The 22,784-nt window shown below is 43.4% G+C and overlaps 1 protein-coding gene and 1 long non-coding RNA gene across 3 annotated transcripts in view; one reads left to right on the plus strand and one right to left on the minus strand.

Moving 5' to 3' along the window:
* Positions 1-479: 479 nt before the first annotated feature.
* Positions 480-17,183, minus strand: TMEM40 (transmembrane protein 40). 2 transcript variants are annotated; one of them, XM_069812348.1, is made up of 14 exons: positions 16,427-17,183; positions 16,025-16,081; positions 12,291-12,347; positions 11,344-11,483; positions 10,592-10,745; positions 8,407-8,514; positions 7,471-7,524; positions 6,544-6,579; positions 5,084-5,116; positions 3,612-3,671; positions 3,218-3,289; positions 3,061-3,135; positions 2,257-2,319; positions 480-1,792 (listed from the first exon to the last, which is right to left on the minus strand). In XM_069812348.1, the coding sequence occupies exons 3-14, from the start codon at positions 12,337-12,339 to the stop codon at positions 1,773-1,775; spliced, it is 864 nt and encodes a 287-aa protein (XP_069668449.1). In that variant the 5' UTR covers positions 12,340-12,347; positions 16,025-16,081; positions 16,427-17,183; the 3' UTR covers positions 480-1,772. The 2 variants fall into 2 exon arrangements, with proteins under 2 accessions (XP_069668449.1, XP_009910279.1); XM_009911977.2 differs by lacking the exon at positions 16,427-17,183 and having other exon boundaries at positions 16,025-16,355.
* A 2,379-nt stretch (positions 17,184-19,562) lies between these two features.
* Positions 19,563-22,784, plus strand: part of LOC138690898 (uncharacterized) — a 40,400-nt gene continuing 37,178 nt past the window's right edge. Inside the window, exon 1 of the long non-coding RNA XR_011329703.1 lies at positions 19,563-20,047. This is a non-coding gene — a long non-coding RNA (uncharacterized lncRNA). The remainder of the gene's footprint in view (positions 20,048-22,784) is intronic.

The following is a 22,784-nucleotide window of genomic DNA, read 5'->3' on the forward strand; positions in this document are numbered from 1 at the left end:
GAGAGCCTTGCCGTTGGGCAAGAGGCAGGAGTGTTTTAAAACACTGAGATGGACTTAAGAAGAAGGATCTGAAAGAACAGCAGGAAATTCCCAGATACCCAAGAGGATGCGGCTGAACATGTAAGTTGCTTTTTTCTATAGAATTGACTCCTCTCATGTGAGCTGCTCCAAGTTGGGTGAGCTGTTCATCTTGCTTGATGTGTTCCACTGGGTGATTTTTAAATGTTTTGCTCATTTTACCTTTAAGCAACTTCTGTTTAAAAAAAAAAAAATTAAAAATTTATTTTGTTGACTGCAGAGTACCAAATTTGAAAACATATTTAGTACTAAAATATGTTTCTCATCCTGACTTCCATGATTACCCTTCAGAAGGATGTTATACAGCAGAGGAAACTAAAAAAGCAATTTTTGTCAGAGCAGGGTGACTATGCAAACTTTTCAGTCCGCCCGAAAGCCATTTGATGTTAACAATGCTACACTGGTCTGAGCAAGATTTTATTTGCAGACTAACAACACAAAATCTACAGTATTTTGGTGTGACAGGCTATTTCTACAAAGACATGTAAATAGTATATATAAATGAGAACATAAATATTATGAAATAACTTGCATTCATCCTTACTGCTTAATTTAACCCCTGACATGTTAGGTAACTGCTGTGCTGTGTTGATACAGGCCTTCATACAATTGCTCATATTTTTGGATGTGCAAATGGAACCGCAACACACAAGAACGATCAACGCTGGTGCTTAAAATTTAAAATTAAGTACATCTAAAAAGTAAGTGTTTTGATTTTCTGAGCAAGGCTTGAAATTGCTTCTCTCAAACTCTGGGCTGTTTGGGCTAATGGCTTTTAGATTTACTTTTCCTTACAATTTCACGTTTTATGGCTCTGTGTCTGACTTGATGTCTTCATCCTTCTATGGGTATGAAGACCTTACATTTTTACTGAAAATTTAAAGGTATCCCCTTTTTTTGCACTCTGCCTACACTTGCATTAGTCCTACATATATTATGTGTAACATGTCCTTATAAAATTAAAGGAATGTAAAAGTTGCACTTTATTTTACTCAAAGAAAGAAAAATGTTGGGGGGTGAGTCAAATCAAGCACTTTATTTTTCCTTTCAGAAGAAGAGATGAAATTTGCTGCTGTTAATAATCTCATTACTGCACCATTATGTCACTGCATGTAAAATCTCACCAGCTTTCACTGGGTGAAATCATTATACGCCCACTATATTGAGTTCTGCCACAATAAATTAATCTGCTTCAGTGCTATTGCACTGTTGGGGCTCAACCGTGTAAGCAAGCAGCTGGCGTTTGCCTGGTTTGCAACATCACAAGGGGTGAAGAGGCGGTGGCTTTGTGGTTGCCAAGATTCCTACTGAAACATCCAGAGCCTAATCCAGAACCAGCGGAGGATAATATTGGTAATTTTGTTGATTTTGATACACCATAGGCAGACTAACATGGTTGCATGGGGGAGAGAGGAAGAATGTGTTTATCTTTAATGGAATTAAATACAAACCTGCATCTAGATTGTCTTATAAGCTCTGCTGAGCCACGAATCACTTCAGAAGAAAGAATGGGACCCTGTAATGCAATTTCAGCTTTATTTTTGAGGGGAGGGAATGATGTCTTTCTATGGTCTAACACTTCTATATTTCATGTTAGCCATTAGGTTTTTATGTTTGCCTCATAAAGCTTTTTTTTTTTTAATACTAGAAATTCAGCCAGAAGGGTTTTGTGGAACTGTCCTGAAATACTCCTGCTAGGCAGCTTTCCTCATACCTGTATGATAAAGAAAAAGAAGACTGTCAGGACTATTGTGTTCAAATTGTCATGTATCTATGCAGCTTTTCAGCATTCTTCATGTTTTGTGTTCATGAACACGGATAAACATGAGCTTGGAGTCTCTTTGAAGACCCAACAAGAGAAACCTACCCCCCACCCTGAATTTTTAACTGAGCTATAGAATTCTTATTTGGACATTGTCAGGAAATAGTTAATACCCCATACAGAGTAAAGTATTAAAAATGTGAAAATGCTCTGTGACATGGAAAGAGTCAAGAATAATTCATTTTCAAACCCAAACAGCTGTCATGAACTGTAGTAAAATATTTCTTTTTTTTTTTTTTTTAATTAAGAAGACTGGAAATTGTAATTTAGAGAAGAGGTCTTAAGACTTGACCAAAATTAAGTACCCAGGAAGGTCTAGGGAATATGCATGCAGTCAGTAAGAAGATCACTATTACCTGTTGGCCTGAATTTGCCAATCAGAGGAACAAAGCTGTCAAGTACACTCCGAATTCGATACACTAATTGTGAAAACAAACATTTTTTTCAAGATGAGCCAGACAGCAATGTAAAACATAAAAAAATAGAAAAATGGCAAAACCCAAACACTGACACTTGCAATACTAATGAACCCAAGCACTTTTGCAGTATCATTAATAACAAAGTAGCGACAAGACTGATTCCTGAGAACCATCCACAACCTACCAAAAATATTAGCACAAGATTACAAAGGCAATTTCTGTTCTCAGCTGGGAAGCCGTAACTTGCTGCTAGTTGCACCTTTCCTATGACATCCCTAGGGATTTTTCAAGAATCACCATTTTTTCTATCTAATTTTCAGTAGCTGCTGCCATCCAGGTTCTGCTGAGAGCTCTTCCTCAGGGTGTTCAGCTGCCTCAGTCCCAGGGGAATGAATGGCAGCCTGAGCGCACAGCAGCTTATAGAGTCTATCTGGGAAGACTGCCTTGCTGCTAAAATTACACGTTGTCATGGCAACTTAGCATTCGGCCATTGCTGCAGAAAGAGGTGACTCAGGGTCTTGTGATCATTGAGAAAAATGAGTCAACTTCTCCCTTCAGTGTCACTAAGGCATGTTTGTCTCCAGCCACACTGTGTAATTGTGAATGAGATGTTACAGGATAGTTGTGTGATGATTTACGGAATCTCGGCACTAGCTGTTTTATAGACTGGTGCAGTGTAATGACTGTGTGACCTTGTATTCCTAGTGTGGATACAGAGCTGGCAGCTATAGATACACTTACCTAGACCAAAGTATATCCCAGTGGTTTCCAGAGAGGCAAAGGTGATTAAACCAGTTCCAAGAGAAATAGTCCAATCTAAGGCAACAAAATAAATGTTTGGCTTTGTTCATTTTTCTAGTGTGCAACAATTTATCCTTCTACTGAAGTCTTGCCTTACCTTTGTAGTAGTAGTAGCAAATTAGTAAAGTTCCAATTGCAAAGCAAAGAATGACAAAATGAAAGAATTCATCTGAAATAGAGAGGGAAAATTAGGTTGCAATCGCAGGCGTGGCCCTTACGAATACACCTTAAGGTACAATGTATCATTTGGCGAACAAAGTCTATTTCCACATGAGGTCTTATACACCAGACTCAACTGCAAAACATAGATGCACACAAGTTGTTCTGAGAAGTCTTGATGATTTTCATTGAGAAGCCTTGATGCACTTCAACAAACTACTCATGTCAAGAAAAAAAATGAAAATTTTTTAGAGTCAGAGATCTTATTTGTGTACTAAGGTTCAACAGGGCTGACAGCAGTTGAATTTAAAAAAAAAATTTTTAAAAATTACCATCCTTCCGTATGCCCATCCACCGTACTGTCCACTGATGGAGGCGAGTGTTCTTACATGCTACAAAAAAGAAATGTCTTTTATTGCCGTGAAACTCTCAAATTAAGGAGTTTTAAGTTTATTTCCCTTTTTGTATCTGAAATCAATTCTAGGAGCAGAATACAGGTAAAACTGTTTGTTCAAAGGAAAGATCTGCAAGCCTTTCAGAAAGATCCAATCAACAATTTTAAAATCACCCCCAAAAGAGCAGGGTTTTTTGTTTTTGTGTTTGTTTTTTTTTAAAGGCTTAATCAGATGGTTGCATTAGCAATAGATAATTGTTTTAGAGCACACTTTTCTGTCTAGTCTGGAACAATCGATAGTCTCAGAATTACAGTGGGGGAGTAAAGCAGTAGTACAAGGGATCTTCAGTTTGATACTTGCGTGCTTTGCACAGTCACAGCTACAGTAATATAACCATCTTCATTACTAAGCGTATGAGTACCATCAGTCTACGTAAGCCTGATGTTGAAGTATTTCTGCACCTCCCCAATTAAGAACTGTAGCTGACAATTAGTCTCCTGTAGCTAGCTACACTGATACATAGAAAGAACAGCATAACAACAAGCTAGATATTTGAGAGGTTTAAATAGAGAGCATTTTTTCTATGCTAGTTGTGAGCAGAGTTGCCAAATTGTGTTCTTTCTCTGATTATATTGTCAAAAGTCAGAAAGAGCTGAATATTTTATCAGATTTCCAATGATGTGTTCAAAGCAGAAAGTTTTTCTGTTTTTGTTTGAGAGGACCCCCAGGCAGTCTGTTGCATATAAGCCTTTGGGAGTTGACTTATCACAAGTTTTAGATGCTGATTTCATTTACATTGAACTATGCATCCAGGCAACCACTGCCTGGCAGTGAATTTAGTTTTCTCTAAAGATGTAACAAGAGAGTACTGGAAATGTACTCCAAATGAGGTACAGACTTTTGCTATTGTGCTTTTGAACTGTGAAGCAACTAAACTTTGCCAAGAAATTCTGTTCTGTGTCACCTGATACTGGAGTCACATTTTTGATTCTTTGAGCATGCTGGATTGAGCAAGTTCTGGTTTGGGGACAAACTCAGTTATTTGATTATTAATGTTAACATAGCATTGCACTATTTTGACTCACAAATGTTCTGTGCAGTTGTATGAATGATCTATAGACGCAGAATTTATCAGAACAGCAATTCATACTTGGCAGGTGTCAGTTCTGTATTAATCTGCCTCCTAAATGCAATAGTCCCACTGTAACTTTACATCATGGAATGACTTGCACTGTATTTCTTCTATTAAAGCATTACAGTACATTTTAATAACTATTCTCAAACTTCTACTTTTTGATTAGGAAATATCTAGGTATCAAGGAGCTGGTACAACTTTCATCACTAAGTAAAACTCAGTCCTGAAAGACACCATCCACAAGAAAAACTTCCATTTGCTTGTTTGTATTTACCATCTGCAATTGAATCCTCTCTTCTGGTAATCTCTGAAAAGCAACACAGTTTTATTATTTCTGATGGTAAAAATACAAATATATTGTTTCCCACCATTATCAGCACTAGCACGCACAGTGAGTATTCACCTATTTGGTGACTCAGTATAGACAAAATAGTACTTGAAAGTACAGGAAATGAAAGAAGTTAAAAGGGCCCAAGAACAGATAACAACAAAACTGACTATTCATAGTGATCCCAGGTTCTTTGAAATAGCTGGGCAGTAGAAGATTGATGGCCTCTGTGTTAATATTCAGTTGCTAAAACCAAGTAGAGCTGGGATCACAAGTGCTGCATGTGTATCACTGGAACCTGTCCAATACAGTAGGCATGGTGTCCTGCACTAGCTAAATTTTTTCAGCATCTCAGTCTGGTGTATTGAAGTAATCTAGAACTGAAGCAACAAAAGCCATGGTGAGAGGTGGAGAAGCCAAAAAAAGTACTGTAATCCTCTTTCTGCACCTGGCATTGCGGGGAGAATATTGTATTACAATGTGTTCCTCTACCCCAGTATTTGACGTAGCCCCTTGAGGACAGGTAACTCAAAAACCTCCCCTAGGGATTATGCTGCAATTTCTATCTTCTTCCCAACTCTGTCCTCAGCTGAAACAGTCCAAGTTGCATCAACTATTCCCCACTGCCCAGAAGAAAAGTGGTTGAGCAGGTGTCCTCTGAAAAAGGCCAGTCTGTTGGGCTGTCTGCCTCTCCTAACTAATGAATGTGGCATTGGCCTGGGAGTGGGAGGGATGAGGTTCGTAATGCAATCAAGACATCGAAAATTTCCTGCTATGGGCTTTTTACATCTGTTCTGCTGCTGCTCAGCAGTGCCTGATAAAAGGAAGTTTGCCTTTAGAATGAATGTTCCAGCCTTTCAGCTGGTACTGTTTCTCTGTTGCTTGTCATTTGGCTTTCACCTAGTATCTTCTGTTGGGGAATGCTCTGTGCTCTGAGCTAAGTGAAGAAGGCATTCAGAGCTGAGTATCGCTGTTTTGCGGAAACCAGGTTACAGCTCCCTCCCAGTCTTGCATCCCTGTTCAGCAGGAGATAGATGGCTGCAGGGAATGCTGAAAACTGCCTAGCTTTCTTGGGAAAGACTGAATAGTTGCCCAATAGAATCGCTGGGTTTTCCCCTAAAAAGGATGACAACTGCTGTGAGCTGATCCTGTGAGAACCTGGCAGGCCTACAAAAAAAAGGGTTAATCTGCTAGAACTCCTTGTACAAATCACCTGCTATCAGCCAGCCACTAGGACAAGCTTGCAACAAAATGTCTGCACCATGCCCAGGTCCAATACAAGGCTAACAGGAAACCAATGGATTTACAGCCAGGGGATTATTTTTTAATACATAAGCATGTCAGAAAGAAGAAACTGCAGTTACAGTCTTCCTTCCAGCAGGATGAGGTTATCTGGGAACGCTTACCTGAATCTCTGTAGGGAACAACCTCTGCTGGTATGCCTAAAATATTATGCAAAGATTATGTAGATTAATATCCATAATGAGTATGCATACCTTGCTGCCAGTCCTAGCTCATGCAACTCTATTGAAATTAGTGTGGTTGTGTAAAGTAACAAAGTAGATACCAACTCGAACTCATTAGAGAGGGCAGCTCTGTTGTGGGTTATGCAGGTTGAAAGTTGGAATCATGAATGGATTATTAACCCCCCCCTATTCCATCTCTCACAATATCTGGAGCTGGGTAGAATCAGACTCCTGTAAGACAATTAGATCTCCTAATATCAATTTAAATGAGCTACTCTTACACCTGGGCTGAGATCAATTTAAGACATTAATTACATGATTAAAGCCTTAACTTCTTTACATCCATGGTTCTATACCATAAGCTGATAGCTATTTCTGTGTGTTGTCGTGGCACATTTTCTTCATCAATAATGCACTTATTTTTCATTTTTTGTTTGGAAGGAAAGGAAAAGCCTCAGGAACAAGATCCAAGGTGTGGTCCTCTCTGATGATCTCCAGTCAGCACTGAGGGCTGAATGCAGACCCCATAAGCAGTGGCTGCAATAGATATTTTCAAAACTCTTTTGCTGCATTTCAATGGCAGCTGTACAGACCCAGGCAGCAGGACTTCTCCCACAACGGTAGATTTTGCTATTCTCCTGGTTCAACTCTAACCACAAGGCATGGCTGAGAGTTAGTATTACTTGAGCTTCATCTCATAGGAGATGTCTTTCCTACAGCCAAATTCTGACTGGTCATTTTCCTACATCTATACATGTTAGTATACCTTTGTTCAAAAGTCAAACCAAAGAATGCCAGAAATTATCCTTTTTTGATTTATATTGGTTGTCTCTAGTAAAAAACAATACTGTTGTCGCTTTGTCCTACCTCCAAGTAACTGGCCTTCAGTCTTCTGTCTTCCTAAATCTTCCCCATCACTGTCTGGATAGAGAAAGTGTTTTTTCATCAGATTAAAGAAAAACGTGTCAACAGTATCAGAAACAACAGCACTGTCATTGTTTGCTTGTAATACAATAATGGCTGTGGCATATGTAGGTAAAAAAATCAAGGCTTTGAAATGGAAGGATCATTATTGGCTGCTTTTGCCTCGCAGCTCTCTTCAAAGCTGGCTGAATAGGAGAAAACCAGCAAAATCTGAAGTTGGAATAATTTGTATAAAGGGGTATAGTGAGAAAGTTCTTATTTTAAACACATATATCATCAGCACTGCTGATTAGTTTGAAAAATTTATTTCTAAATGCAACTCATTTGATCTTAATCAGCTAGCGGCTTTCTGTAATAGAATAAGCCAGTATCAGCATTATCACTTCCATGTTGCCTATCACTTCTTAGTCTCTCTCATTTTCCATGAATGAAACGGTCTAGTGGCAGCCAAAATGACTTTTGATACACTGTTGATGTTTGCTAATAAGAAATGCTAGAGAAGTACTAAAGCATTGCCAGCTACTACTGTACATTGATTATTCTTTGCCTGCTGCTATAGCACAGGCTTCAGTTAGACCATAAAGGCACTGAAGATGATAGAAGTTATGATCTTTTATTTGGGAAGAAATCTTGCAGCAGATTTCTATGTTTCTGAAACCTCCAGCTTCCACAAGAGTGGAAGGCAGCCACTATTTCACTGACAACGAATCTAGGGGTACTAATTATTTTCTGTGTTCTCTCTTTTGCACAATTTCTTACTTTTTTCAGAGTTCTGCAGAATTGCTACTAAATTGCTGCAAGTCTCCTCTGTGAATCTCTTACGAACATGCAATCAGACTAAGTTATGTATCAGGGAAAAATAAAATAAATCCTCTTTACCTTGTGTATCTTCATCCATGGACTCATGGGATGAGTTTTCAGCCTTTTTTTCCCCTTGTGAAAGCATGAGATTCCTTTCTAATCTCTTCAGGAGTTTCAATTTTTCATCTGTTTTATAGAGAGAGGAAAAAAAAATATCAGAAACAACTATTTACATTTTCTCTCTTCTACAATGACAGATTCCACAATGCTTTATTAAAGGTTGTCTGACAGGAAATCAGACCCTTGGTCTTATTTCAGCTGTGGTTTTTGCACACAAGGAGTAGTACAAAGCATTACAAATGAAAGCAGTATATACCCTACCGTTTAGACTTTCTCAAATGGTTGTGGTAGATGCCTAAAGTTTCATATTCTGGCCTTTAATTTGCCCATAATGCTACCTCTGTGAAAATCTCCACTTCCTGAAGCAATAGCCGCTGCAGCTGAAAAGATGCTTTAGCTGGAGAGGGGTTGCTCACCCTTCTCTGGGCTACTTCTCCCTTCAGCCCTGTGAGTTCCTGTGTTTATGCCGCAGTGCCAGCACCCTCTTGTGGCACAAAAGCAGAGCCCTCGGAGCCAGCTAGGCAAAAATCACCAAGGAGGAGAAATCTGCAGGGTGCTGACTTCTGGGCCAGGCAGTGAAGTGCTCCTGCCTTGTCTGGCTGGAGCTGCAGGTGATTCTTAACAGCTTCAAATTCAACTCTGTGCTGAGGGCCGGCGGGTCTGTGCATCTCTTCATGATTAGTTGTAGTATTTGGACATACGCAGCTAGACATGATTCCCCCCTGGCTGCTTGATGGTGCTCACTGTACAAGAGCAGGAAGGGGGTCTCTGCTGTGACAAACGTCCCTACTCTGAGACATGACCAAAGCTGGGCTGCTGTCCGGGCTGGGAGGTCTCTCCCCTTCATGAACATGTTTGATCAAGGCAGGAACAGGATCTCCTCGAGTATCTCCAGTTAAATTCAGGGTTATCTTTAGTGAGTGCAGCTCTGTGATCTATTAAAGACAATTAATGACTCTGTAGACCCTGTGGAACTGCACTTACTTTATTGCACAACTGGGCAAATGAGAAGTGCAGTGGAGTCTTTTTCTATCTTGTTGCCAGGTTCAGCACCCTGAGTGGCATCCTCTAGCCACTCCTTTTAGGTGCTACTACATATGCTGCTAGTGTTATCAATTAATATGTATAACATGACTGAAATAACCAGGGAGCTGCTAAAGTCCTGTGTACAGTGCCCCCCCCCCCCATTGGTTAATATTTAAAATAGGGAAACAATAACTAGACATGGATTAGGAATAAACTATTAGACAATGGGGCTTTGTAGATAGGTAGAATGCTTATGTCAGAAAACATAATGGATCATGGTCTGATCAACAAACCTTTAAGAACTGCTTGGAACTGCCAAGATTAGGGAAGAAGTAGGTAAAAGGCAGTTCCTACAGGGGGAGAGCTCAACCACCGACTCATTGACCACCTATTCAAATGATACCACCTACTCAAAAGAAGACAGTGAAAAAAGAAGGCAGAGTCTGCGCACTAATTTACATGAGAGGTGAAGAAAAAAGAACCAATCGTTAAGGGAAATAATAATGAATATGTATTACTTAAGTATATAAACGTGGGAATTTTTGAGACAAAGGTATGCTGTATTGAGACAGGCACCCATTCATGCGCATCAATGAAATTAACTTGAAAATACCTTGACTCTGTGTGTTATTGGCTTGCACACTGGGTAAATGAACTCTGTTTGTGGGACAACACTAGGACCATTTGCAAAAATATTTTCAGTGACTGAGCTTGGATTTCTTACCACTATGAGAGCTCAGAATGGTCCAGGCTGGCTGGATAACAGTCCATGCAAAAAAGTATCCTGGGTGTCATGAATCCAGCTAGACAGGAAAAACTGGGGCACCACTTTAAGCCAGAGAAATTTCTTTGGCATCATCTCAGGACATCCTCTCTCCCTAAACACACATGCGTTTTTCTGCAGAAGAAGCCCAAGTCAAACTAAAGTAAAATACTATCTTTGGCTCCCATTATCACCATACCTAAGTGACTTTTCTAAGCAGTATTTCTAGACATTTTAGTTGTTCACTAATAATCACTTCCAAGCATATATCAGAGTTTTCAAATTGGTGTCAAGTCCCACCGGCACTGCAGTAATTTTAACAAAATAGCTGACAAGCAGCCAGGTAGAACTCACCCTTTCCCTTGGAGCTGGGCAGCTGCCTATATCCAGATGGGTTGGTTGTCTTCAGCAAGAGGTAAAGAACAGCCATTGCCCTGACTCCTTTCTTCTCTATGGCTTTCAGGCAGGCCACACAGCCTCCAGGCAGGACATCGCAGCTGTTGAGGAGCTGAAAGAAAGGTAAGTAAATAGCAAATAGTCCTCCCCATAAAACATAGCCTGTAAAAACATACCCTGCTATATAAATGAATGTATCTCACCCCATCTGTGGGAACTGTAATCCCCTGCCCCTACTATACAACAGGGAAATCAGGGACAAAGAGTAATGCCAAATATGGGAAGAGAATGTAAACTCCATTCAGCAACTCAGAGCAGAGCTGTCAACTGGGAAAAAAAACATGGTGTGTAATAGTTAACTATTTAAAGAGCTGGAAAAATATAGTTATAGGGTATGAAAATGGACATGCAATCTCTGCAGTGTCTTACAGCAAAATGTTACTAACAATGGTCCTGCCTAGAAAATGGTGAGCTGGACTGATCCTGAAGAATTTATACAATGCCAGTTGTTCTTGCACATGGAGAACAATGAAGTAAAAAGCAGGTGCCCAAGTCTCATTTATCCAAGTGTCCTTTTACACCATTTAGCATGTTCTAGCATACCAGACAATTGGCGTGTGTGTTTTCTCTCCCCAAAGGATATCAGAGAAGTATAAAAGTATCTGTAAAGCAACGTCTTACAAAGGATGCATGTTTCTGTAGTAACTTACATTGTTCTTTTCTTCAGCATTCAGGATGGGTGGGTCAGTGGTGGCTAAACATTTTACAAGTGATTCCCAGAAGGACTGGTCCATTTTCTCATGATTCTCCAAGTAATTGGCATCAGCTGTAAAAACTCTCTGGAAAACGTCTGGGAGGAAAAACAAGCCAATCACTGTGCAGCAGTAGAGGTGGGTTGCATGGTAGTGTTCCTGTGGTGTTCAGTGTAGGTGTAGTGACAGACATCAGATCTAACATGCTGCCCAACATCAGTGTGTTAGCGTATAGGAAAGAGAGTAGTGCTGTACTGTATAAAGCAACTCGGTCTGCCAGAAATTGGTATAGAATCATAGAATGGTTTGGATTGGAAGGCACATTAAAGATCATCTAGTTCTAGCCCCTCTGCCATGGGCAGGGACACCTTCCACCAGACCAGGTTGCTCCAATCCCCTGCCAGCCTGGCCTTGAACACTGCCAGGGATGGGGCATCCACAGCCTCTCTGGGCAACCTGTTCCAGTGCCTCACCACACTCATAGCGAAGAAAAAAGTACAAAAATGTCGATAGTCCATACAAATTACTGATGTCTTTGTGATGCTGTTGTCTCAGTTAGAGAAGCAGGGGAAGTATTCCTACTATGGGTGCTTATTCTGACCACGCTATTTTACAGACAGGCACAAAGACACAAAGGGCTAGATACCAAGGTATTGAGATAGCTCATTAGGCATTAGATGCATGAAGATTTTGCTGTGCATTAAAATTCTGACAAGCACATACCCCAAGGCCTGATTAGAAGCCCATGGAAGAGCTGGGAACTAACTACTGGTCTCTTACAAGCAAGGAGATGGATGGAGTGTGTTTTCAGAGGAAACAGGTTTCATTGACTCAAGACTACTCTAGCGAACACTGTTGTGTAGTGTGAATGAGACGAAGCTTTGATCTTTGTGTGCTACCCTTACCTTGCTGTTCTTCAGTAAAATCTGGAAATATGATATTCAAGTTCTCCATTGCTGTACCTGTTCGAAAGGGGAGAAAAAGCATATTTAGAAACAGATCAGATCTGAACTTCTCTGTTTTTCTGTCTTACACTTGATTTTCTGCAAACATGGCATCTATCTCTGGGCGCTTTAGTTTTGAAATCACTTCTCTGTTGCAATGGGAGTTTCACATGATGATTCATTTACCCTCCTGGGACCCATTCTTGACTCCTCTGAGTGAGTCTTGCTGGCTGGTCTTTGGTTATTAAGAAAGAACAAAAGTCTGATCATCATGAGTAAAACGAAAAGAAGTCTGACTTGATCATTCACATTGTTGTTTTTTTACAGCTACAAAGGTGTCTAATTAACTATTTACCACAGATGTGAGTAACTTAATAGGCCCTGTTCCATTCACAAAACAGAATGATTATTCCGTACCTTTGACATCCTTATACTTAAAATGTACCATCCGTACTTTGTCTCACAGAAGACTTTGACGCTTCAACGTCTGTTCTTCCGAAGTTGTCATGAAAAGTAAATTTCCACTAACTTTAGGCTTATGAATTAAAAATTTGTAAGGGTCCATCCCAGATTTCTTACTAGTATTTGCCATGGAAACAAAACATTCTGACATCCCCAAAATCCAATGTTTCCTTTTGTTTTGCTAAACTTGCCCCAGAAATTTTGTTCTGAGGTTGTTTTGTTCTGATGATGCATTTTTTGTGGTGGTTGTGGTTCTGAACAGCTGCCTCCGCCTACTGTGGTCCAGGCATCCTGCACTGACTGCATCTCCCCTCATACAGCATTTCAGCTAAAACACTATTGTACTGAGATGCAAAAGAAGATTTTTGGGGAGCCTAAAGTACAGTTTCCACTATGCACAGTGCAATAGGAAAACAGTTTATACACCCACACTTTTTCTTACAATATGACTTTTGGGTCCATTCAACAAAACACTTTCAATCAAGCAATTTGAAAACTAAGTATTTCCTTTAAATTTTCCAGATGGAAAACTGTTTCTTTTCCTACAGACAGTTTCAGTTCTCTAGTATCAGTCAGAAAAATATTCTAAGACAAAATCCAAAACAGGTCCAGTTAATATCTTCAGAAGGATAGTATAGCACACAAGCAAGAACATCTTCATTCTGGAAACAGAACAACTTTTTAGTGTGTCAGTTCTCAGAGTAAATTACACGCAAACAGACTGGAAAGTAGCTGCAAAACCCATCCCTCCCTTGGAACCAGGGTCAAGGTCCCACATTTTTGGTGTTCTTCAAGCGATGAGGTCCTTAGTTTGAAACTCTTTTTAGCCAGTGGTTTGCTGTTTGGCTCTGGGAAAATTACATAACCTCTTTAACTACTTTTGAAGGCTAAGCCCAGAAAACTGCATACCTAACTCCTAGATGTACTGTGAAAAAAAAAAAAATTAATATTTTAAGAACATTTTAAAATCATTCCTGACGATGAGTCTATCCAAGACATCTACGATGACAGGTAATATGTTTTATCTAACCACCTGATATACATGGAAAAACTGGCAAGTTTTTGGACAAACAAGCTTTGAACTCTACCAATTAGTCTAATAAAAGCTTTTACCTCTCCCACAAACCTTGCCTGACTTAAAGCCTTTGCTGCTGTAGCTGTGGCAGCAGCACTGTGTGACAGTCACTGGCAACGTGAGACTGTGAGCACCGGACAGGGAATGCAGGAAACGCATCTGTCCTCTCTGCCCCGGTAAGCAACAGCTGATGTTGAAATACAGGAATCCAGCATACCACACCCTGGATAAACTCATTCTCGGCTGCACAATAAAGAACGTAATTTCTGTGCAGTTATTTATCTCCAGCTATGGTTTTCAGCCTTTTTCAGTATCTTTCTTGCCTTCCTATTTACTCAGCTTAAACCTTGCAACAGTGTTTGCTTTTGTAAGTTAAATCCTTTAGACCTATTTGTGGACTGCACAGTTGAAATATCAGGCCTAAAGGAACAAAATTACTTTAAATATAACCATTTCTTTCCTGACTGATGAAGTCCATTTCATAAAAATATTTATAAATATCCACATATTTCACTGTTGAGTGAAATTCAGGAGGTTTGTCTTTGGGGCTTCTATTACCTCATGAAGGCCACTTTCATTGGCACATTGGAGGCACGTTGCTTTTCCTGTAACACAAACCTGTCGCAGCAGCTGCCTTATGCCGGCTTTGCCTCATTCCAAAGACAGAGCAAGCAAGTAGGCACTAGCAGATCTGTCCTACCATGTGCAAAGGAAAAGCAGATTCAACACTGAAGGCAGAAGAGACACTGTCAACCTCATTTGCTATCAGACTGATTTACCTTAAAACTGTTCCATTTGCTGGCCAGAATGATTGGACTGCTCAGCTGTACCAGCAACAGAAACACATTTGCCTAATGCACTTATGCATCCTGCTATGATAAGACCTGAATGCCACAAGAGGATCCAGGAGCAGCCAGCGTCTGCTCCTGTCTCCCTTTCTGTGCCTCCAGCACAGCTAAGCCCAGTCAGTCGCCAAGCTTTACGTAACTAAGGAAGTTGGGTACCTAATTTCCCTTAGACTATGGACAATTAATTCTCTTGTGGCTCTTCTGCAAAGAAAAGCAGATCTAAACAAAGGATAAGTATAGGCATTTAATCATTGTATGTTTTAAAAGTGATTTAGTTGATTATACCTCATAATGAGAGAAGGATGATGATATACTGTCATTTGAGCCTGGCCGTGAGCTCATTGGGGAATGACATGAACAACAGACCTCATCTTGCTTTCCCCACAGTAAATCAGAACTTAATTGCAGCAAGGTCTTTTTAACATGTTAGAACAAAATCTGTGTGCAGAGGCAGACTTCTCCTAGTTGTTTAGAAAGTGAGGCTAATAACTGCCATACACAACAACTTTTTGCTTAGCTGATGAAATGTATCCGAGTGAAATTGTTCAACGGGATAGCAAAAAACGTAAATAAAGTAAAATAAGGTTGTTCTGACTTCACGACAAAAACCAGACAGTCATAAACCTTTTCCCTTTGAAACTACATTTACTTTTCATTTTAAGTTACATGCTGACACCAAATCTTGCCAGATTTTATTTTAAACATAAAGCCCCTCCCTGCCCTTCTCTCAAACCAAACCAAACAAGTTTCATAAAGCACACCTACAAGTCTTAAGTTGGTCCTAGCAGTTAGTTCCACGGGAAGATGTCTTGGAGGACTGTGGCCGTGGTGAAAGCTGGTAGTTTCTGCCAGCGAGACGACAAAAACTGATCCACACTGGCTCGGTTTGAAACCATTCCTACTCTAGTCTCCTTGGGCAATGCCACAAGATACTTCTCATCTGTTTGCCTTCCTGTTGTCAAATACAGTTGAAATACGACAGAGAAGTAGCAAAACTCAGACTTTTCAATCTTTACAGTGTCCTTGAAGACAGGCAGGTGGAGAGACCCAGCGAGTGTGTGTCACCATAGGGAGGGCAGCTCCCCGGGCTCGGTGTACCCGTCCCCGTGGGGGTGAGCAGGGAGGGGGTGCAGCCTGTCCACCCCTTGCCCCAGCGCCAGCGCTTCCTTCCTCTCCCGGCTCTCGCAGCAAGCCTGGACATGGCGGCCGTGCTGCTGCCAGCCCTACACCTGCAAACCTGGGGCGGTTTGCTGCCTGGTAATGTAATGGCAGCACTCCCATACACATTTACATACAGTATTTGAAATTACCTGGTTTGTGTTTCTCCTTATGTGCTGCGTGCTCTTCTCTGTGGTTGTAGGAAAGCTCTGAAGGGAAGAAAATGAGCTCATCAGAAGCCAGAAGAGCTCATGGGTTTAGTCTAAGTAAAAGTAAGGCAAACAAATCTTCCTCTACGCATGAAGTACAGGGCTTGCCATGAGGATTTTATAGGAAAAAAAAAATTTAAAAGATGGGGAAGTCCAGTCAAGAAGACATAGGGGTTACAGGGAAGTCCTGTGGCTTACCCCCACAGCGCCACAACCCCTCGTACAGCGGTGTGATCCCTCGGGGAGTAAACCACAACCCAGCCATGTACCCAGAGCCAGGACACAACCCCGAAACACCCTCGGTCTCGACCACAAGAAGCTCCCAAACCCCTCCCCGGCACTTACCTGCAGGGCTGTGCGATGGTTCGGGATCCCGGGGCAGGGTGTGCTCAGCGCCAGCCCTCGCACGCGATGGCAGGCGGGCGGGAAGGCGTTGGGGCCGGCGCTGGGGCCTCACGTGTCCTGCCCTGACTCACAGCGAGACCGGCAGCGGCCTCTGGCCACCGGTGGCCACACTCCAGGCATGGCGGGAGGAGCTGCGTGTTTTCCGTGTCCCCGAGCTCTGGAGAAGGCGGACGAGGGCCAATCCTGCCGGCGCGGGGGAGAGGAGCTGGGCAGCTTCCCGGCCTGTCTCAGGCACCGATGGGCCTCAGCGGCCCTGACTGGCCGGGACCCCCACCCCATGGCTGCTCCAGCACAGCCCCTGCTCGGACTGAAGCCTCAGGCCCCCTTGTTTGGCCCGTCTGGGACACGAGCGGGAGGCCAGGGATCCCTCTCTGAGGGGAAAGGCCCTGTGCTCCCGTAAAGCCGAGTGGGGATGCCACAATGGCGGTTTGGAGGCCCAGGCACGCTGCCCCCCTGCCCACAGCATCCCCAGGCTCAGGGAGGGAGGCGCAGGGGGGAACACCCGTGCAGGGAGCAAGGAGACGGGTGGTTTTCGTACCACGCTCTCATCAGGAACGGGACATTGCCAGAGGGGGGCAGGTCCAACCTTCTGGGCTGGGGTGCCCAGGAACGGCCCCCGCCATCATCCCTGAGGCAGCCCCGCTGCCCACGTCCCTGTGCCCCAGGGCTGCCATGTCCCATGACAGAGCAGCTGGACCGCTGGCAGGGAAGGGAAACCATCCTGCAACCAGAGAGGTGCTGAAAACACAAAACCAGAGTCACCTCCGCGTTACGGATGGGCTCACCGAGGCATGACAGACTGAGCCACGTTCAAACTCTTCCTCTGCTGACCTGCACATGAAGTCGCTGAGGGCTCCTGCGTAGGTGAGAAGTGCAGCTGCCCCTCTGAGGAAGACGACTTTACACCACCCTGACCAGGTGATAAGCTTGAAAACAGGACGATCTCCTGCTGTGTTTGCAGGTGTGTGGGGTATGAGCGAGGTGGGGCAGCCAGCCCTGATGGCCAGAAGCCAGCTGGGTTGCGAGGAGCAGCGCTGGCCGTTTACTCCCAGGTAATCCACCCTGCTTGGGCCAGCCCTCAGCCCCCCCCGGGGCACGCTCAATTCCCCAAAACCCCACACCAAGCTTATCTGCTTAGTGTCAGACAGGAATCCCGATACCTAAGTCGGTTGAGGCAAAGAAAATATCAGCATTTCCTAAGCAAACCTCCCCTGCCTAGCATTTGCTTCCACTAGAGACCAGGGGTCTCTCAGGTCTCATCACCCACCCTGTGATAGATTTCCACCTGAACCTTTGCCAGGTGCAAAAGTTCTCTGGATTTCATAGCTGGAAGTTAGATTTTTATCAAATTAGATGTGCTTTTCCAGCAACACATATAAAAAGTGAGCGGATGCAAATCCTCCATTCGTTATATGGTCAAGTGTCATTCGCAGTGCATTGTCTGCTCGCTCTTAGAAAGCAACAGGGAGCAGCCTAGGCTGGATCCAGCCTCCAGTTCCTGATTAGCCTGAAGGAATGGTGGTAAACAGGGGGGGGTTCTCTTTTTCTTTTCTTTCATAGCAATCTGTTTTGCTATCTGTAACTCTTATTAATGGCCTCTTGAGTTCTGATAATCACAAATATCAGAGATCAGGATGGACGGTCCTGAAAGACAAAGGTCCTTGAGTTGTCCACAGGCAATTTCTCACATGCCTGCGACTGCTTGCACATCCTCACTGCTGGCTGTGCAGCACCCATATGCTAGGCTGCTACACACTCTCGGCCACTCAGAGTACCAATTTACTTTGACTACAAGTTTAATGCTCTGTCTTCTGGCAGGAGAAAGAGATACGAAGTGCTTCCTCATAATCCTCGCTGCCTCTCGTAGAATAACCTGAAACAAAGCATCCCTCTGTTTGGCTTTGCTTGTCCTGTACCTGTGGTAAGCTCATCGGTGCTCTCTTCTGAGCCCTTCTCATCCACCTCTGGTGCATGTAACTTCTTTGGCACAATGTTAAACTGAAGCCACCACAGACTGCTTTCTTTTCAGGGGAGCTGCTCCTTCACTAGCAGGTGATGGTTTCTGACCCAGCCAGCCTTCAGCAGAAGGCAACAAGAGAGTAGGAAAGCAGGGGTAGACCTCTCCTGTGCACGAGCGCTGAAAAAGGAAGCCCAGCCTAGCACCTAACATACACCAGCTACACTGAAACAGGCATTTTCACCTTGGTGTTTCCCACTACAGCTGCCCCTGGTTAGATAATTAACTAATTAATTAAGCCTTTCTTATGCCTAGTATCTTGTCTTTGGCCCGTAGTATTCTTACCTAAGGAAGCACCCCAGCTTCCATGGCCTCCTGACCTCCTTCTAGGCCTGCTCAGAGGTAACCCAACCTTTCCGCTGCTGGACTAAAATACAGTTTGGGGTTTGGCTTCGTTTCAGGAGGATTTGTGTTACATCCTGGTGTAAGAGTTCCTTTTTCTCAGCAAGCATTGCCTCTGTCTAAGCATGATGTTTGGTCACTTGAAAACATGTGTGAAGAGTGATAGCTGGTGTCATAGGAGACTACTAAGGACAGTCCAATAGCACAGTGTGTCTATTGATTATACAAGGTGTGGTCATGTTGCCATTTGTCAAATTAAGCTAACTGTTTCACCCTGGTGCAGTCGGTGCCCAATGAGGGCATGTGCAGAGCAGGTTGCCTACCCTCCCTCTGCTCTCTTTGTCATGTACTGATGCTTCTGGAGAGGCTGGGACACAGAGAAAGTAACTTATGCTTCCTGTAGTAGGTGTGCATTGATTTTCTTCTTTTCTAGTTCTTTGGGGTTTTTTTTGTTTTGGTTTTTTTTTTAAGCAGGCTGTTTTACTAGTTTTCCACAAGTGCCCATTCAAGTGCCTTGTCTCACCTACCCTGACTAATTACATGTAATGTTTAACACTTAAAGCAGCAAATACTCTGCATCTACTTCTGCTGGAAGAATATGATCTAATTTATTAGCATGTTTTATCATGTATTACATGTGTTTATTTTGCCCTTATTTGGTAACTGTCCTCTGAGAAAGTTAGGAGAATAGTGATTTATTCTTTGCATGCTGGGAAAATTGCTTCCAGGAGGGGTTTAGAGACATCAGACACATCCTGAGCAGCACTTATGCTTGACACTAATTGGGTACAGCATGTGTGCAGATTTGTCACACAGGCAGATTGCATGAGAAATGTGGAAATACCCCTAAGTGAGTGTAGGAGGGGCCCAGTGATGGTACGTATTCAGAGTAGTAATTGCTCATTTAGTCATCACATTTCTGATGGATTAAAACACTCCCATGACACTTCTTGCCCTACCCTGACTTTTATCCAAAGGGTTGGTTAAGTTAGTCCCTTCTGTGCATTTATTCAGGTGCTACTTTTCTCTTTCAATAAAGTCTGCTTAAACAATTATTGTGAGACTGCAAAATTCAAGTAACTGAGGGAGGATTATGCTTCACTGTCAGCTGTATTTTGCAGGCTACGGCTAGTTTACAGATACCTTTCTGGTTTTAAACTCTGAACACCTTTGAGAGAGAGAGAAGAGAAAAGCAAGAAGTAGTAAGTACAACCCACCCCCCAACCCTGCAGACTATCACTAAACTCATAACACCCTCTTATGCTGAGAGATAATGAGAAAACAGCCATTTGCCTTGGCTGAGCAGAGAGCAAGTCTGAGGTTTAGCCATGAAAGTTTTTGCAGAGTCGTATGGGAGAGTGGATCATGTTGAACTTTAGTGAGACCTTTTGGAGATTTTTTTCTCATTCTGTACCCTTCTGTGGGATTACTTGCCGTAATAACTAATTCATTATACTAATATCTCAAACTAATTTTTGCTAAAGCCTGTTGAATTTAAGAACTAGGCCTAATTTTATTTAATATTTGACTAGAAACAGGAGTTTCTTGTTCTATACACATCTTTTAGCATCTGTCCTAAACCCCATCAAGAACCAAGCAGAACACCATGCTCACCTCTGTTTTTTCTTATTGCTTCCTTAAACTTTTACTTCTAGTCAAAATTACATTTTCTTCAAATTCATTAGAAGCTTTCTAATATCATGTGATGTAGAAAGTGGATCAGGGTAGTACAGCTATATACTTATAGCACAAATTTTATTATTTACATTTAAAAAAAATCTCTGGTTTCTAATCACTACTGAGACAGTGGCAATAAAGGCTGAAGATGCACAAGATGAAATTAGTGCATATTGCAGACCCTATTGACAGACTCCAGAGAAATGGTCATCTTTGTTTCGCCTCATTACCAATGATACTATTGCTAATAGCAGGCTACGCTGCAGGTTCTTGAGTCTCAAGTTTCCTTTTTTTTGGCTGGGTGTTATGGAGATGTTAAGCGGCTGTCCTGTGCCTTTGCTGGCAAGCCAAGTCTGTACAGACCTTTTAATAAGTGATCATCAGATTTTGCTACAGCAGGTCTGGAAACACGTGGAGCAGCTATTGAGCCACCAGCAGCTTTGTTACACCACAGTGCGCATTGCTTAGGTGTGTCACAGGCATATAGATATGACCCTTAATAGTTTGTGCTGCTCAGAAGGTAGCTGTGGCTGCTCTTGCAAATGCAGCTCCCAGTTTGGCAAAGGCTAAGTGCTCCAAATTTCTGCAACTCCCCAGAGGTTATTCCTTTTTTTCCCCTCTACAAGTGATCAACGTTTCAACATCCACCCTCTTGTAGGGTCAGAAGTTAGGGAAAAAGCCACCAGCCGGTCAGCACTGCTGAACTCCCTGAAGGTCCTTCAGCGTGTGCTGAAGCATTTGTGCAGAAAAACTGCCATCGTGTGGCCTTGTCCCTGGCCATGGCGACAGCCTTGCTCCCACCCTGCCCTCCATATCCCTCTCCAGGGGTGTGTTTTAGTTTTACTTGGCTCTGCTGATGCTCAGCTCCGCGGGCCTTTGCAGGCACAGGGTGTCAGAGCCTGCTGCGAAGGCTGCGGCTGCCCTTTCCCAGCCCCGGTGGGCTCTTTTGCTGCTGTGCTATAAAATGAGAAGCTCTGGCTTTCTGTACATGGCCTGTGACCTCACGGCCGGGCCGAGGCTGCATGGGGATGGCTCTCAGGGTGCTCGTGGAGAGCTGCTGGAGCACAGCCGGGGAAGCTGCCCTCCCAGGGAGGGGAGCACACCCCATCAGGCAGCTTCATCCAAGGACTGGGACAGTTTCACCTAGGGCTGGGCCCACAGCTCTGACCTCTTTTCCAGGCACTGTCACAGGGGCAGCAAGGAACTCGCAGTCTCCCAGAACAAAAGGAATCCACAGCCAAGGGATTTCAGGGCCAGGGGGAAGCAGGCAGCCCAACCACCTAAGATGGAAGGAGCTCTCCTTTGCTGCAGCTCCCTTGGCATGACATGTCCATCCTCAGCCCATTTGTGCAGGAGTTACCACAGTCAGTGACCTGAGAATCACTTTTCTGGCCAGTTAATGAGCAAACAAGGGACTGCCTGGGAGAGGCCTCGCATGCTCCCTTGGCTTTTACATGATTCTTCTGTTTGAGCAGGCTAAATCAACTGAAGGTATAGGCGCTCTGGAAAATTACTGACCTCCTCGGGTGCTGTTACCAACAGCTTGTGAGGCTAAAGAGCGATCACTTCAGTCTCAAGACAAGCGCAAGATCCCCTCCTTAATGGCTACAGCTAGTGATGTTAATGCTCCCTCACGACAGGAGCTCCCCTTTACCATGGGTCAGAAGTGTACAGGCTCACAAATCACCTGAGGGATGCAGCTCTGCAGGAGGAAGGGAGTTGTCTGGCCCCTGGGGCAACAGCTGCCAGTCCTTCCAATTTAGCTAAAATAGCAGTTTTCTGCAGGGGGTGGGGTACAGGCTGGCTGCTGAGGCCCAGGGCCTTGTGCTTTCCTTGCCACCATCAGTAGGATAGATAGTGCGTCCCCAACACAGGCAGAGCTGCGGGCAGAGGAGAGCGCACTCCCCAGGAAGCACAGGGAGCCCAAGGGACTGTTCTCTGCTCCAGCTGATCCTCCCTCTTGATACAGCCCCTTTCCTCAGCACTTTTGAGCACACAAGCAGCACCAAGGATTTTGATATTTAATCCTTTTTGTGGAATGGGTTTGGTCCTAGAACCCCTTTTGTAACCCTGTCAACGAGGCCAGCTGACACCTGACCTCCCACCGCTTCCTCAGCAACATCCCTGCTGGGAGACAGCACGGCCAGGAAGCAGAAAAGCCTACAGGGGTAGTGAGGCACGAGATGTGGGGTTACCTGTTGACACAGGGGGCAACACAGGGACAGCCATGCAGCAGGGCTGGGGCTGGGCCAACAGCTTGGC

The sequence above is a fragment of the Haliaeetus albicilla genome, chromosome 24, assembly GCF_947461875.1.
Source record: "Haliaeetus albicilla chromosome 24, bHalAlb1.1, whole genome shotgun sequence".
Classification (NCBI taxonomy): domain Eukaryota; kingdom Metazoa; phylum Chordata; class Aves; order Accipitriformes; family Accipitridae; genus Haliaeetus; species Haliaeetus albicilla.